Below are 14,633 nucleotides of genomic sequence, written 5' to 3'. Positions count from 1 at the left end.
CTGGCATATTGAGTGCAGCACTTTCACAGCATCATCTTTCAGGATTTGAAATAGCTCCACTGGAATTCCATCACCTCCACTAGCTTTGTTCGTAGTGGTGCTTTCTAAGGCTCACTTGACTTCACATTCCAGGATGTCTGGCTCTAGGTGAGTGATCACACCATCGTGATTTTCCGGGTCTTGAAGATCTTTTTTGTACAGTTCTTCTGTGTATTCTTGCCACCTGTTCTTAATATCTTCTGCTTCTGTTAGGTCCATGCCATTTCTGTCCTTTATTCTGCCCATCTTTGCATGAAATGTTCCCTTGGTATCTCTCATTTTCTTGGAGAGATCTCTAGGCTTTCCCAATCTGTTGTTTTCCTCTATTTCTTTGCATTGATCGCTGAAGAAGGCTTTCTTATCTCTTCTTGCTGTTCTTTGGAACTCTGCATTCAGATGCTTATATCTTTCCTTTTCTCCTTTGCTTTTCACCTCTCTTCTTTTCACAGCTATTATTAAGGCCTCCCCAGACAGCCATTTTGCTTTTTTGCATTTCTTTTCCATGGGGATGGTCTTGATCCCTGTCTCCTGCACAGTGTCACGAACCTCATTCCATAGTTCATCAGGCACTCTATCTATCAGATCTAGGCCCTTAAATCTATTTCTCACTTCCACTGTATAATCATATATGATTTAGGTCATACTTGAATGGTCTAGCGGTTTTCCCTACTTTCTTAAATTTAAGTCTGAATTTGGCAATAAGGAGTTCATGATCTGAGCCATAGTCAGCTCCCAGTCTTGTTTTTGTTGACTGTATAGAGCTTCTCCATCTTTGGCTGCAAAGAATATAATCAATCTGATTTTGGTGTTGAGCATCTGGTGATGTCCATGTGTAGAGTCTTCTCTTGTGTTGTTGGAAGAGGGTGTTTGCTATGACCAGAGCATTTTCTTGGCAAAACTCTATTAGTCTTTGCCCTGCTTCATTCCGTATTCCAAGGCCAAATTTGCCTGTTATTCCAGGTGTTTCTTGACTTCCTGCTTTTGCATTCCAGTCCCCTATAATGAAAAGGACATCTTGTTTGGGTGTTAGTTCTACAAGGTCTTGTAGGTCTTCATAGAACCATTCAACTTCAGCTTCTTCAGCGTTACTGGTTGGGGCATAGACTTGCATTATGGTGATATTGAATGGTTTGCCTTGGAAACGAACAGAGATCATTCTGTCGTTTTTGAGATTGCATCCAAGTACTGCATTTCAGACTCTTTTGTTGACCATGATGGCTACTCCATTTCTTCTGAGGGATTCCTGCTCACAATAGTAGATATAGTGGTCATCTGAGTTAAATTCACCCATTCCAGTCCATTTTAGTTCGCTGATTCCTAGAATGTCGATGTTCACTCTTGCCGTCTCTTGTTTGACCACTTCCAATTTGCCTTGATTCATGGACCTGACATTCCAGGTTCCTATGCAATATTGCTCTTTACAGCATCGGACTTTGTTTCCATCACCAGTCACATCCACAGTTGGGTATTGTTTTTGCTTTGGCTCCATCCCTTCATTCTTTCTGGAGTTATTTCTCCACTGATCTCCAGTAGCATATTGCGCACCTACTGACCTGTGGAGTTCCTCGTTCAGTATCCTATCATTTTGCCTTTTCATACTGTTCACAGGGTTCTCAAGGCAAGAATACAGAAGTGGTTTGCCATTCCCTTCTCCAGTGGATCACATTCTGTCAGACCTCTCCACCATGTGTACTTTTTTTTTTTCTCCTTTATTGCTCAGCATCTTTATGAATAGACTCTTTGCCTTCTATTTGGTATGTTCCTAAAGGGATGAATTAATTTTAGTGTTAATATAAAGAAAACAGCATTGAAAAAATGCTTGTTTAAAAATATCCCTTAATCAAAAGAGATGTGTGATCTGTTTTGTATTTATCTATTGTATTTGTTATGTTTCACTGGTGTGCTAGATTAGCGGTATTTGTTGAAGTCTTCTTTTATAATAGTACTAGGTAGCTTAATAAAATTAGTTACCACCTTTTTCAGGGGTAAGTGTGGTATTTTATACATTATTCTTTAAACCATTTCCAAGTGACTATAGTTATTTTGAATAGTTGAGTTTTTAAGTGTTTATATATGCAAACAGAAACCAGTCAGGCTCACACCAAAGGTATTTGGTTCAAAACTTGGAGTGTATAACTAAATGGAAGAATGTGGAGAATTCAGAAAGGATTAAGAAAGAATCAAAAATCCCAAGTGCTCTTTTAAAAACAAGCAAAAGCATTCTCAGTTCTTAATGTGTTGTTATGTCTGGGATGAGAAATTGCCTGTTATCTTTCCTTTTTTTTTATTTTAAGCATTTAGTGCTTTTAAGCTTCAACACATAAAATACTTCAAAGAGTACTGTTCAAGAGTTTAAATGGATTTGATAAACTATGGGGCTTTTGAAAAGGAATGCTAAGATGTAATACTAATTAAATGGACAAAATCTCTGTCTGTGATGATCATGTTGTTTTTCAATAGTCATTGAATAAATTTACTTTTTGATTTAAAAAAGTCATTCTTTTATGTAATGTGTTTGTTATAAGGTCTAAAGAAATAGACTGGCAACCTTATTTTACTACACGCCTTGTAGATGATTTTGGCACACACCTACGAGTATTCAGAAAGGCCCAACAAAAGATAACAGAGAAAGATGATCAAGTGAAAGGTAATAATATCTTTATCCCCTTTGAAAATTAGGATTTTAAAATCTGGTTTTATTATTCTCTAATCTTGAATTGTTCCCTTTCTGTCCAGGTACAGCAGAAGATCTTGTAGATACCTTCTTTGAAGTTGAAGTTGAAATGGAAAAGGACGTTTGCCGTGACCTAGTGTGCACTTCTCCCAAAGATGAAGAAGGTTTTCTTTTTAATTTAACTTTTTGAGCATATTAACTGTTCACATTAGTAGAGTCAAGCAGAACCATTAGCAGAACCATTTAACAAATAACAGGGTAAAATCTAAGAGTAAAGTTATTCTTACAGGACAGGAAGCTTAGTAAAAACACTACTTTTAACTCTTAAAAGTAAATTTCCAGATTCTTTTTTCTTTTAAAAAGAGCTTTTTCAATTAAAGAGAACTTCTTTTGTTGTCTTTTAAAATACAGCACACACAAACATTTTATCCTTATGAATTTACTTTTTTTGATCTGTAGTAATTTTATCTTCATCTTGAGTTTACTATTTCTAATTCAAGAGTACATCTATTATCATAAATATTTTCTAAGGGAATGATGATAATGTTTCAAATGAAATTTATAGAGTTGGATTGACTTTTCTTTTTGAGAGGTTAGACCAGATAAATTTTAGCTGAGGATGTTGTCTTTTCCTAGTTTTACAATAACCGAGTCCGTGCTACTTGGCATATTGTTTTGATTATCAGTTATATAATTACCTTCCCAGGAAGTGTCAGCATATGAGCAAGTCAAAAAAGCATTGCTAGTTGTGGAAATTGTTTTCTTAGATTTTTTAAATGTGCTCAGCTTTTCTATTTCTTTGCCTTCTTTTCTGTTCTTTTCCTTTTTTCTTCTTTCTTTTTTATGTTTATTATGCAATTCAGTTTTTAATTGCTACTACTTTAGCATTAATATGAAATAACTAAATGTAAGAAATAATTAAAATGATGTATAGTGCTTTTATGTAAATCAAGCCCTCTTCAATCAGTAAAATAGAAGAGCATGTTCTTTTTCTTATTACCTGCCAAGTTAGTGGAGGTTTTTTCTTGAAAAAGAATTGTAAGTATATTTTTAAATGTGCAGATAACTTTAGTATGTAGAGATGTGTGGTAAAAGAGTAGAATACTTGGTGCAACTGAAACTTTTGGGGAGAAACACTTTTGTAATTGAAGTTTCTCAACAACTCAAGATGTAGGGTTCAGTTCAGTTCAGTTGCTCAGTCGTGTCCGACTCTTTGCGACTCCGTGAATCGCAGCACACCAGGCCTCCCTGTCCATCACCAGCTCCCGGAGTTTACTCAAACTCATGTCCATCGAGTCGGTGATGCCATCCAGCCATCTCATAGATGTAGGGTAGAACTGGGCAAAGTAAAAAAGTGTGTATTACTTTGATTAATGAATATTTGCTATTTGGAGAATAACAAAGATTTTTATTGAATACTGATTAATTACTAAGATAATAAGCTTGTATAATCAGCAAACTGCTTAATCCTGCCACTTTGTGTTTTATATCAAGAGTAGGTGGAGATTTTGTATTTTCTGTTGTTATAGCTCCCCCCCCCCCTTTTTTTTTTTCTAGGATTCCTAAGGGATTTGTGTGAGGTCTTATTATATTTATTGCTACCTCCTGGAGATTTCCAGAACAAGATCATGCGATACTTTGTCAGGGTAAGCTTAAACACGTAACAAATACATGGCTGTAAAGAAACTTAGAGTAGTAATTACCAAGTTTTTGGTCCCAGGACCCTGTTACACACTTAAAAATTATTAAGGACCCCAATAGCTTCTGTTTATGTGGGCTTTGTCTATCAATATTTATTGTATTGTAAATATTAAAACTAAGGAATTTTGGAACACAGAAATACACAAGCATATTCCATTAACTATCCTGCTCCATTCTGAAAATACTACTGTTTGCTTTCCTTTCGCTATACCCTAGAGGTTCCTGGACAATACCTCAGTTCCTAAACTGTGCTTTTTTGCTTATTATTATTTAAGCAGTATCAATTTAGCAGTATCCTGATAGCTCTCTAACTTCAGTTCAGTGCACTTTCAGGTAGGGTAATGATACTGTGAAATGAATAGAAAATGCTTGATTTTGATGAGAAGAGTTTGATAGATTTTATACATTGAAGACTTGGGCTGGTCATTGTCAACATCTGGCATGTCTGTGTCTAGATTCACATTTACCACTGAAGGAAGATACTGTTAATCAGTCATCATATTCATTCATGCTGATTATTTGGAGCAATCTTTGCCTGCCTGATACTCTGCTTAACTTTTAAATAGACAAGTTGTGCTTTCTTGCTAATCCTTCCCTGTGACTTTAAACACCATCCAAATGCTAATAACTTTCAAATCTATATCTTTCCCTTCTGAACTGTCCACCAGCTGCCTCCTAAAATCATATTTCATTGATGCACAGCCCTTTTAAACTTTGCATGCACAAGGTGGAAGTCTTACTCTTGCCTCCAAATCCTGTCTACCTTTTATAAGCTTTTTCTTCATCCCTGTAATGACCACCCCAGCAAATGTTTTAAATCTTAAGTCCTTTTAAAAGGCTTACAATAAGACTGTGGGTGAGCGGCTTTGTTTAACCTCTCTGGCCTTCATTCCATGCCATCACTGTATTCCAACCACACAAGCTTTTCCAAAGTGCCATTTCTCTCCACTATAGGTTATCTCATACTCTTTTTTTTTCATCTGCTTATTTCATTTGCCTTATTCCTTTGGCTAAATTACATTTGTCCCTCATATCTCACTTCCTCAGAAATACCTCCTTCTCTAAAAGCCCCCTCATAATTCCCTATTAGTATAGGTAGGTACTGTATTCCTTCTTAACATTTACCATATTTTAACATGAAAGTTTGATTGTTGGGTTAACTTGCTTGATGCCTCTTTCCCCTAATGGAATCCCAAGCCCTACAGGACAGGGGCCATTTCTTCATTTCTGTATTCTGTATCACTGTGTAGTTACTGGTTTTCACAGTGCCTGCCACATAACATATACCAATCAGATAATCAGTTTTAATGCTTAGTTCAGTTGAGTTGAGTCATTCAGTCGTGTGCAACTCTTTGCAACCCCATGGACTGCAGCATACCAGGCCTCCCTGTCCATCACCAACTATTGGGGTTTACTCAGACTCATGTCCATTGAGTTGGTGATGTCATCCAGCCATCTTATCCTCTGTTGTCCCCTTCTCCTTCTCTTTCAGTCTTTTCCAGCATCATGGTCTTTTCTAATGAGTCAGTTCTTCGCATCAGGTGGCCAAAAGATTGGAGTTTCAGCTTCAGGATCTGTCCTTCCAATGAATATTCAGGACTGATTTCCTTTAGGATGGACTGGTTGGATCTCCTTGCAGTCCAAGGGACTCTCAGGAGTCTTCTCCAACACCACAGTTCAAAAGCATCAATTCTTTGGCACTCAGCTTTCTTCACAGTCCAACTCTCACATCCATACATGACTACTGGAAAAACCATAGTTTTGACTAGATGGACCTTTGTTGGCAAAGTAATGTCTCTGCTTTTTACTATGCTGTCTATGTTGGTCATAACTTTTCTTTCAAAGAGTAAGTGTCTTTTAATTTCATGGCTGCAGTCACCATCTGCAGTGATTTTTGGAGCCCCCAAAAATAAAGTCTGACACTGTTTCTACTGTTTCCCCATCTTTTTGCCATGAAGTGATGGGACGAGATGCCATGACCTTAGTTTTCTGAATGTTGAGTTTTAAGCCAACTTTTTCATTTTCCTCTTTCACTTTCATCAAGAGGCTCTTTAGTTCTCCTTCACTTTCTGCCATAAGAGTGGTGTCATCTGCATATCTGAGGTTATTGATATTTCTCCTGGCAATCTTGATCCCAGCTTGTGCTTCTTCCAGCCCAGTATTTCTCATGATGTACTCTGCATATAAGTTAAATAAGCAGGGTGACAGTATACAGCCTTGATGTACTCCTTTCCTGATTTGGAACCAGTCTGTTGTTTCATGTCCAGTTATAACTGTTGCTTCCTGACCTGCATACAGGTTTCTCAAGAGGCAGGTCAGATGGTCTGGTATTCCCATCTCTCTCAGAATTTTCCACAGTATATTGTGATCCACACAATCAAAGGCTTTGGCATAGTCAATAAAGCAGAAATAGATGTTTTTCTTTATTGACTCTCTTGCTTTATCCATGGTCCAACGGATGTTGGCAATTTGATCTCTGGTTCCTCTGCCTTTTCTAAATGCAGCCTGGACATCTGGAAGTTCACGGTTCACGTACTGTTGAAGCCTGGCTTGGAGAATTTTAAGCATTACTTGACTAGCATGTAAGATGAGTGCAATTGTACATTAGTTTGAGCATTCTTTGGCATTGCCTTTCTTTGGGATTGGGATGAAAACTGACCTTTTCCAGTCCTGTGCCCACTGCTGAGTTTTCCAAACTTGCTGGCATATTGAGTGCAGCACTTTCACAGCATCATCTTTCAGGATTTGAAACAGCTTCACTGGAATTCCAACACCTCCATTAGCTTTGTTTGTAGTGATGCTTCCTAAGGCCCACTTGAGTTCACATTCCAAGATGTCTGACTCTAGGTGAGTGATCACACCATTCTGATTATCTGGGTCATGAAGATCTTTTTTGTACAGTTCTTCTGTGTATTCTTGCCACCTGTTCTTAATATCTTCTGCTTCTGTTAGGTCCATACCATTTCTGTCCTTTATTCTGCCCATCTTTGCATGAAATGTTCCCTTGGTATCTCTGATTTTCTTGAAGAGAACTCTGCTGCTGCTACTGCTAAGTCACTTCAGTTGTGTCCAACTCTGTGCGACCCCGTAGATGTCAGCCCACCAGGCTCCCCCACCCCTGGGATTCTCCAGGCAAGAACACTGGAGTGGGTTGCCATTTCCTTTTCCAATGCAGGAAAGTGAAAAGTGAAAGTGAAGTCGCTCAGTCGTGTCCGACTGTTCAGGACCCGATGGACCGCAGCCTACCAGGCTCCTCCATCCATGGGATTTTCCAGGCAAGAGTACTGGAGTGGGGTGCCATTGCCTTCTCCATGAAGAGAACACTAGTCTTTCCCATTCTGTTTTCCTCTATTTCTTTGCACTGATCACTGAGCAAGGCTTTCTTATCTCTCCTTGCTATTCTTTCGAACTCTGCATTCAAATGGGTATGTCTTTCCTTTTCTCCTTTGCTTTTCACTTCTCTTCTTTTCACAGCTATTTGTAAGGCCTCTTCAGACAGCTATTTTGCTTTTTTACATTTCTTTTTCTTGGGGATAGTCTTGATCCCTGTCTCCTATACAGTGTCTTGAATCTCCATCCATATTTCTTCAGACACTCTATCAGATCTAATCCCTCGAATCTTTTTGTCACTTCTTCTGTATAATCGTAAGGGATTTGATTTAGGTCATAGCTGAATGGTCTATTGGTTTTCCCTACTTTTTTCAATTTAAGTCTGAATTTGATGGTAAGGAGTTCGTGATCTGAGAGGAAACCTAATTGACCTTGTTGCTGGCATGGGGCACATGCTACTGCTACTCTTTAAAAATTAAACTGACTTTTAGGAGACAGGAATGATGATCAGTATTGTTACATGGGTTTAAAATGTTTAAAATAAGTAGGGTTGTTTAAAGAAAGAGCAAATATGGTTTGCCATAGATTGCTCTTTTAGGCAATATTTCATTTCTTTTTGCTTGAGTCTAATTGAGTGAATGTAATTGTAGAGCTCTGTGGTCAGTTTGTTTTTCTATTAACTTGATAGTTCTTTATCATTTTCTTTTGTTGATAATTAAATGTAGGCTTTCCCAAAAGACACTTTGTTCAGATTAAATAACAGAGAGTTCTTAGTTCTTTCCTTTATATGAATCCTTTATATGAGTTGTACAAATCACAGCATTTGACTGAGTTATTGCTATTTAATTGCCTCTGCTTTCTCCCATTACCGTGTTTTATTTATTTAAAGATTCATGGCCTCAGTGACTCTGTAACTTTTAAATCTTAATATTTGACAGCTTATGCTTGTGTTCAAGTACATGAAAATTATATGAAAATTGCCACATATTTTATAATATTTGCAATATTTTGCTCTCACTAAAACTGTATAGGAATCATTGAGTCATATGACTAACCAAGGGCTTCCCTGGTGGTTCAGATGATAAAGAATCTGCCTGCAATGCAGGAGACCCGGTTTCGATCCCTGGATCAGGAAGATCCCCTGGAGAAGGACATGGCTACCCACTCCAGTATTCTTGCCTGGTGAATCCCATGGACAGAGGAGCCTGGTGGGCTATATAGTCCATGAGGTTGCAGAGTCATACATGACTGAGCAACTAAACACACAGACATACACATACACACGGCTAACCAGACTCTTTCATGACAATTAGGAGATCAGAGTAGTTTTCAGAGACGTAAGGATTGTTTGCCTTAACTAATATGAAGCAGTAAACTTATTCCAAAAGGTTACCCATATGTTTTTTACTCACTTTGAAAATAAACTTTCAATGAAACACTTTTTTGTTTGTGAATTTTATCATTACAGAATACATTTAAAAATTTGAGCGTGTGTGGTCAGATACATAATTTGAGGGAAGAAATTAGATAAATATAATTTTTTAAAAGTTAGAGATTAAACCTGATCCAGAATAAGCAGTTTTCTAATTTGAGACTGGAAGATTCAAAACACATTTCAAAAAGTTAGTGGAACCTCCACTAGTGCCTTTTAGAAATATTAATTGACCATGGGATAAAAGTTGTTAAAGACTTGTAAAACTTATAGAAGTAGAATTTATATAAAATATTTCTCTAAAGGAAAACAAACTGAAGGCCCTCTTCTGTGAACTTACGCCAGAAAACGACACAGATAAATTAGAAATCTGGAAATAAATAAATAAATTGGTCCTTTACTTAGAAAAGTGAAACATCCTGTTAAACTTGTGGCTATTTAGCCTTTCTAGTATTCATAAGAAATGCTATTTCATAAATCTAGATATCACAAGCATAGAGGACTGAAGATTAAACAGGTAGACTATTGTCTAAGTTTGAAAGTGAAAGTGAAGTCGCTCAGTCATTTCCTACTCTTTGCGACACCATGGGACTGTAGCCCGCCAGGCTCCTCTGTCCATGGGATTCTCCAGGCAAGAATACTGGAGTGTGTTGCCATCTCCTTCTCTAGGGTATCTTCCCAACCCAGGGACTGAACCCCGGTTTCCCCAACATTGTAGACGGAGGCTTTACCATCTGAGCCACTTAGTTTTTTATTTGCATTGTTTAATGTTTATCAAAGTCATGCTATATTTAAGACAGTGACCTTGAGAAGATAAGAGTATTTTTGAAGACAGGTAAGTCTTTTATCTCTTTTAACTAATCTCCACTCACATACAAAAAGTTCCTAAAGAACTGTAGTGTATTAAGTGGAAGACACAGAATTACTTAAAGAATGGTATGTGATAAATGCCGTAAATACAAAGCATGCGTGTATTTTAAACATATAAGTGAATAGTGTTCATCAGAACAATCAGGGTTTATTTAATTGGAAAATTAATTCTGTAGGCAATCCTAGGAGGAGAGCCAGAATCTTGATAAAAGTGTAAACAGCTGCAGAGAATGAGAAGGTATAGTCAAAGAATGTTAAATAATTGTGTTACCATAAATGTTATTTTATTTTTATTATCCTGTATTAGATAAATTTCAAACAAACAGGTATAGAGAGTTAATACAGTAGACATTTATGCACCAACAAACCAGATTTAAGCAGTGTTAACATTTTGCTGTAGTTGTCTACCCTCCCTTGACTCCTTTGAAGGCAGTCACTGTTCTGATGTTATCTTTTCTTTTTTTGTTTTTATACCTTTAATATCGATGTAGGAGTCCATAAATACATATAGTGCCATGTTTTGCCTTTTAAAAATGGATATAAATGCTAACTTTTTAGAGGTATACTTTTGCTTTTTTTCACTCAACTGTATTTACTATTGTGGCCATGTATCTAAGTTGATATAGATGGCTTCATTTTATCCAACTGATATATGCTAGCTCATCGTTTTGTAAGTCATGTCATTTACCAAGTTTACTTTTATCCATACCTTACCTTTCTTCAGTAACAGCATTGAATTAGGAAATTTACACTGTGCTATTGATTTGAGAAGTGTATGAGATTAAATTTGTTTTTGTGTTTTACAATTTTTGTCCAGGAAATCCTTGCACGTGGAGTTCTTCTTCCATTGATAAATCAACTCAGTGATCCTGATTATATTAATCAATATATCATATGGATGGTATGTACTTTCTAAAATGCAGCTCTTGTTTTAAAACAGTTTTTTAAAAGGTATAAATATGATTTGGAGGTCAGGATGATTAAGCAATAATTTATTAAAGAAATTAAGTAAAAATATATCTCAAGGTAATCTTTTATATTTTCAATATTTCTGTTTGCTTCTGTGTTGAATGTACTAGCCAGATTTCCCTTAAGGAAGTAGGTTGATACGATAATCTTCACAGTGTTCCTGCTGTTTCTACTTATTTAAATTTAAAAAAGGATGTTTTCTTATCTGTGTGTATAGATGATAAGTACTTCTTAAAACTGCTGTTTGATTTCAAATTAATCTGAACTACTTAAGTACCATGCAATTTAAATTTTATGGTAAATAGTAGAGGAAAACATAGAGGGAAAGAACGTTAGATTGAGAATAAGATCTAAGTTCTAGATACGTTTCTGTAAGTTGCTTAGTATGTCAATAAGTTAGATAACTCATAGTTTTCTCATTCATCAGATGTATCAAAGGGTTAGTGGTTATTAAGTTTGCTAGTTCTAATTTTTTTTTCTGATTATGTATGTTTTTCCTCAGTAAATTAATGGTTGAGGAAGTGTGTGTAAATGGGCTATTGCTGGGAATTACTTTGGTGGTTACCTAAATCTTTGATTCCTTTTTATGAATCTGAAATTTCTCTCCCACATTGTCTTCTTTTACTCAGTCTAGCTTTTCTAGGAAGGAAGTATTTGATTGTTCTTTGTTTACAGTCATATCCATTTTCAGACTTGCCTTTTTACATTGTTGTCGCTATTACAGTGTTTGTCTCTCCCATCAGATTATGGGTCCCCTGTAGGCAGACATTGTCTTCCTAGCCTTGTGTTCCTAGAATCTTTCATGGAGTTCATAGAACTTAATTTTTCATTTCCTTTGTCGGCTTATTTAGAGTCCTGCTAGGCTGTACCTAGGACTTTAAAAATTTGCATATCCCCATAACTGAAAGGAAAAAAAACCTTTGGTTAGGAATTCTGCTCCTGAAATTTATCCTAAAGTGCTAATAAGCGAGATTATAACAATCCAATTTAAAACTACTAATGGCAGTCTTGCTAATAATACTAAAAAAAGTGAACGCAATATAAGTGTTCAGCATAAAGGCACAATTGCACTCATTTCACGTACTAGCAAGGTAATGCTCAAAATCCTTCAGGTCAGGCTTCAACAGTACATGAACTGAGAACCTCCAGATGTATGAGGAGGATTTAGAAAAGGCAGAGGAACCAGAGATCAAATTGCCAACTTCCGTTAGATCATAGAAAAAGCAAGGAAATTCTAGAAAGAAAAATCTACTGCTTCATTGACTAAGCTAAAGCCTCTGACTGTGGATCACAACAAACTGTGGAAAGTTCTTCAAGAGTTGGGAATACCAGACCACCTTACCTGCCTCCTGAGAAACCTGTATGAAGATCAAGAAGCAACAGTTAGAACCAATCATGGAACAACAGACTGTTTCAAAATTGGGAAAGGAGTATATCAATGCTATACATTGTCACCTTGCTTATTTAATGTACATGCAAAGTACATCATGCAAATGCTGAGCTGGATGCAGCTCAGGCTGGAATCTAGATTGCCTGAAGAAATATCAGTAAACTCAGATACACAGATGACACCACCCTTATGGCAGAAAGTGAAGAGGAACTAAGGAGTGTTTTGATGAAAGTGGAAGAGGAGAGTGAAAAAGCTGGCTTGAAACTCAACATCCAAAAAACTAAGATCATGGCATCCGGTCCCATCACTTCACAGCAGATAGATGGGGAAACAATGGAAACAGTGAGAGACTTTATTTTCTTGGGCTCCAAAATCACTGTGGACGGTGACTGCAGCCATGACACTAAAAGACACTTGCTCCTTGGAAGAAAAGCTGTGACAAACCTAGACAGCATATTAAAAAGTAGAAATATCAATTTGCTAACAAAAGTCTGTCTAGTCAAAGCTGATTTTTCCAGTAGTCATGTACAGATGTGCTAATTGGACTGTAAAGAAAGCTGAGAGCCAAATAATTGACGCTTTTGAACTGTGGTGTTGAAGAAGACTCTTTGAGAGTCCCCTGGACAGCAAGGAGATCCAACCAGTCAATCCTAAAGGAAAGCAGTCTTGAATATTCATTAGAAGGACTGATGCTGAAGCTGAAGCTCCCATACTTAGGCCACCTGTGAAGAGCTGACTCACTGGAAAAGACCCCAATGCTGGGAAAGATTGAGGGCAGGAGGATAAGGGAGTTACAGAGGATGAGAAGGTTGGATGGCGTCACCAACTCAGTGGACATGAGTTCGAGCAAACTCTGGGAGATAGTGATGGACAGGAAAGCCTGTTGTGTGCTACAGTCCATGAGGTCGCAGAGTCGGACAGGACTGAGCAACTGAACAACAAAATAGAGGAATAATTTAGGAATATTGATGCAATAAATAGTCTTTATACTATGATGTCTTTATGAATATGAAAAGATGTGTTTATTTTTTATGTGAAAAGGACAACTAAAAATGATGTATGTATAGATATCTATTCCTTTAAAAATAAATATATAAGTAATTATATATTTATGAATGACTCTGATTCTGATAAGTTGTATACTGACTGAAATGTTAATAGAGAGGTCAGTCAATTCAGTTGCTGAGTCCTGTCTGACTCTTTGTGACCCCATGGACTGCAGCACACCAGGCTTCCCTGTCCATTACCAACTTGCAGAGCTTGCCTAAACTCATGTACAATGAGTTGGTGATGCCACCCGACCATCTCATCCTTTGTTGTAGAGAGGTAGGATCCTGAAAATTTTAAGTTTTCTCTTTTGTTTATTTTACTTTACTACAAGTACTGGTTATGTCATAAGTGATTTTTTAAGAAGTAGGATAAAGGTAAAATTTTAAAACGTTTAAGTAGTAAAGTAAAAGTAACTATCTTTAAAAAGATTTTTTTTGTAATGCAAAAATGAATATCATATACTAACCTTAAAAAATCAGTTTACAGTACTGTATAATCTTACCTATAGCACAGAACAGGATGCAGGTTTACTAGAATATTATGGTTATCTCACACTCATGGGATTAGGAATTATTTTTATTTCTATTTTTCTTTACTTTTCAATTTTTATTTTGCTGCACTTACATTAAATATATAATTAGTTACATGGTAAAAACATTTTTGAGGGACTTAGCACATACTCAGAACAGAATTCAAGCCACCAGATTTTTACTTGTTCTCTGCATAGTTGGGCTCATACTATTGTTATGTATCATGGTTGGGGTCTTTTTATTTAAAACAGTGATTGATCACTATTGTGCTTTGCTGTAAAATATCAAAAAATATATTTAAAAGAGAAAAATATATCAATAAAGGATCTTTAGCTTGCTTTGTTGTCTGATTTATTCTCTTGACATTATTTATGTGGAAAACCCTTTGCACATAGGTATTATAAAATTGGCTCAGTTCTTACTCTTTCTGCCAGGTAAATTTCATATTAATGATACCTAATTGTATAGTTTATTTGAAAGGAAAAGTTTAGAGCAGTGTAGTAGTCACATATATCCTCCAAGTAAAATGTTCATATTACCTAACAGAAGTTTTAAGTTTTTAAGTCATTTCTAAAGATAGTACTGGCCAATTTGCATTATTTATCTCAAAATATATATTTTATATCTTTTGGGGACAAACTAGTTAAT

General features: G+C 36.4%; 1 protein-coding gene across 3 annotated transcripts in view; it reads left to right on the top strand.

Annotated features, from left to right (window-relative positions):
• The window catches only part of SNX13 (sorting nexin 13), a 150,142-nt gene that overhangs the window by 74,388 nt on the left and 61,121 nt on the right, over nt 1-14,633 (top strand). For all 3 annotated transcript variants that reach the window (XM_040260615.1, XM_040260618.1, XM_040260617.1), the window contains 4 exons: nt 2,565-2,686; nt 2,776-2,877; nt 4,271-4,359; nt 10,864-10,947. In XM_040260615.1, coding sequence (XP_040116549.1) covers nt 2,565-2,686; nt 2,776-2,877; nt 4,271-4,359; nt 10,864-10,947 — 397 coding nt within the window. The remainder of the gene's footprint in view (nt 1-2,564; nt 2,687-2,775; nt 2,878-4,270; nt 4,360-10,863; nt 10,948-14,633) is intronic.

The sequence above is a fragment of the Oryx dammah genome, unplaced genomic scaffold (assembly GCF_014754425.2).
Source record: "Oryx dammah isolate SB20612 unplaced genomic scaffold, SCBI_Odam_1.1 HiC_scaffold_18, whole genome shotgun sequence".
In the NCBI taxonomy this organism is placed as follows: Eukaryota; Metazoa; Chordata; class Mammalia; order Artiodactyla; family Bovidae; genus Oryx; species Oryx dammah.
The sequence above is the reverse complement of the archived record's forward strand: the minus strand, read 5'-3'. Positions and strand labels throughout refer to the sequence as shown.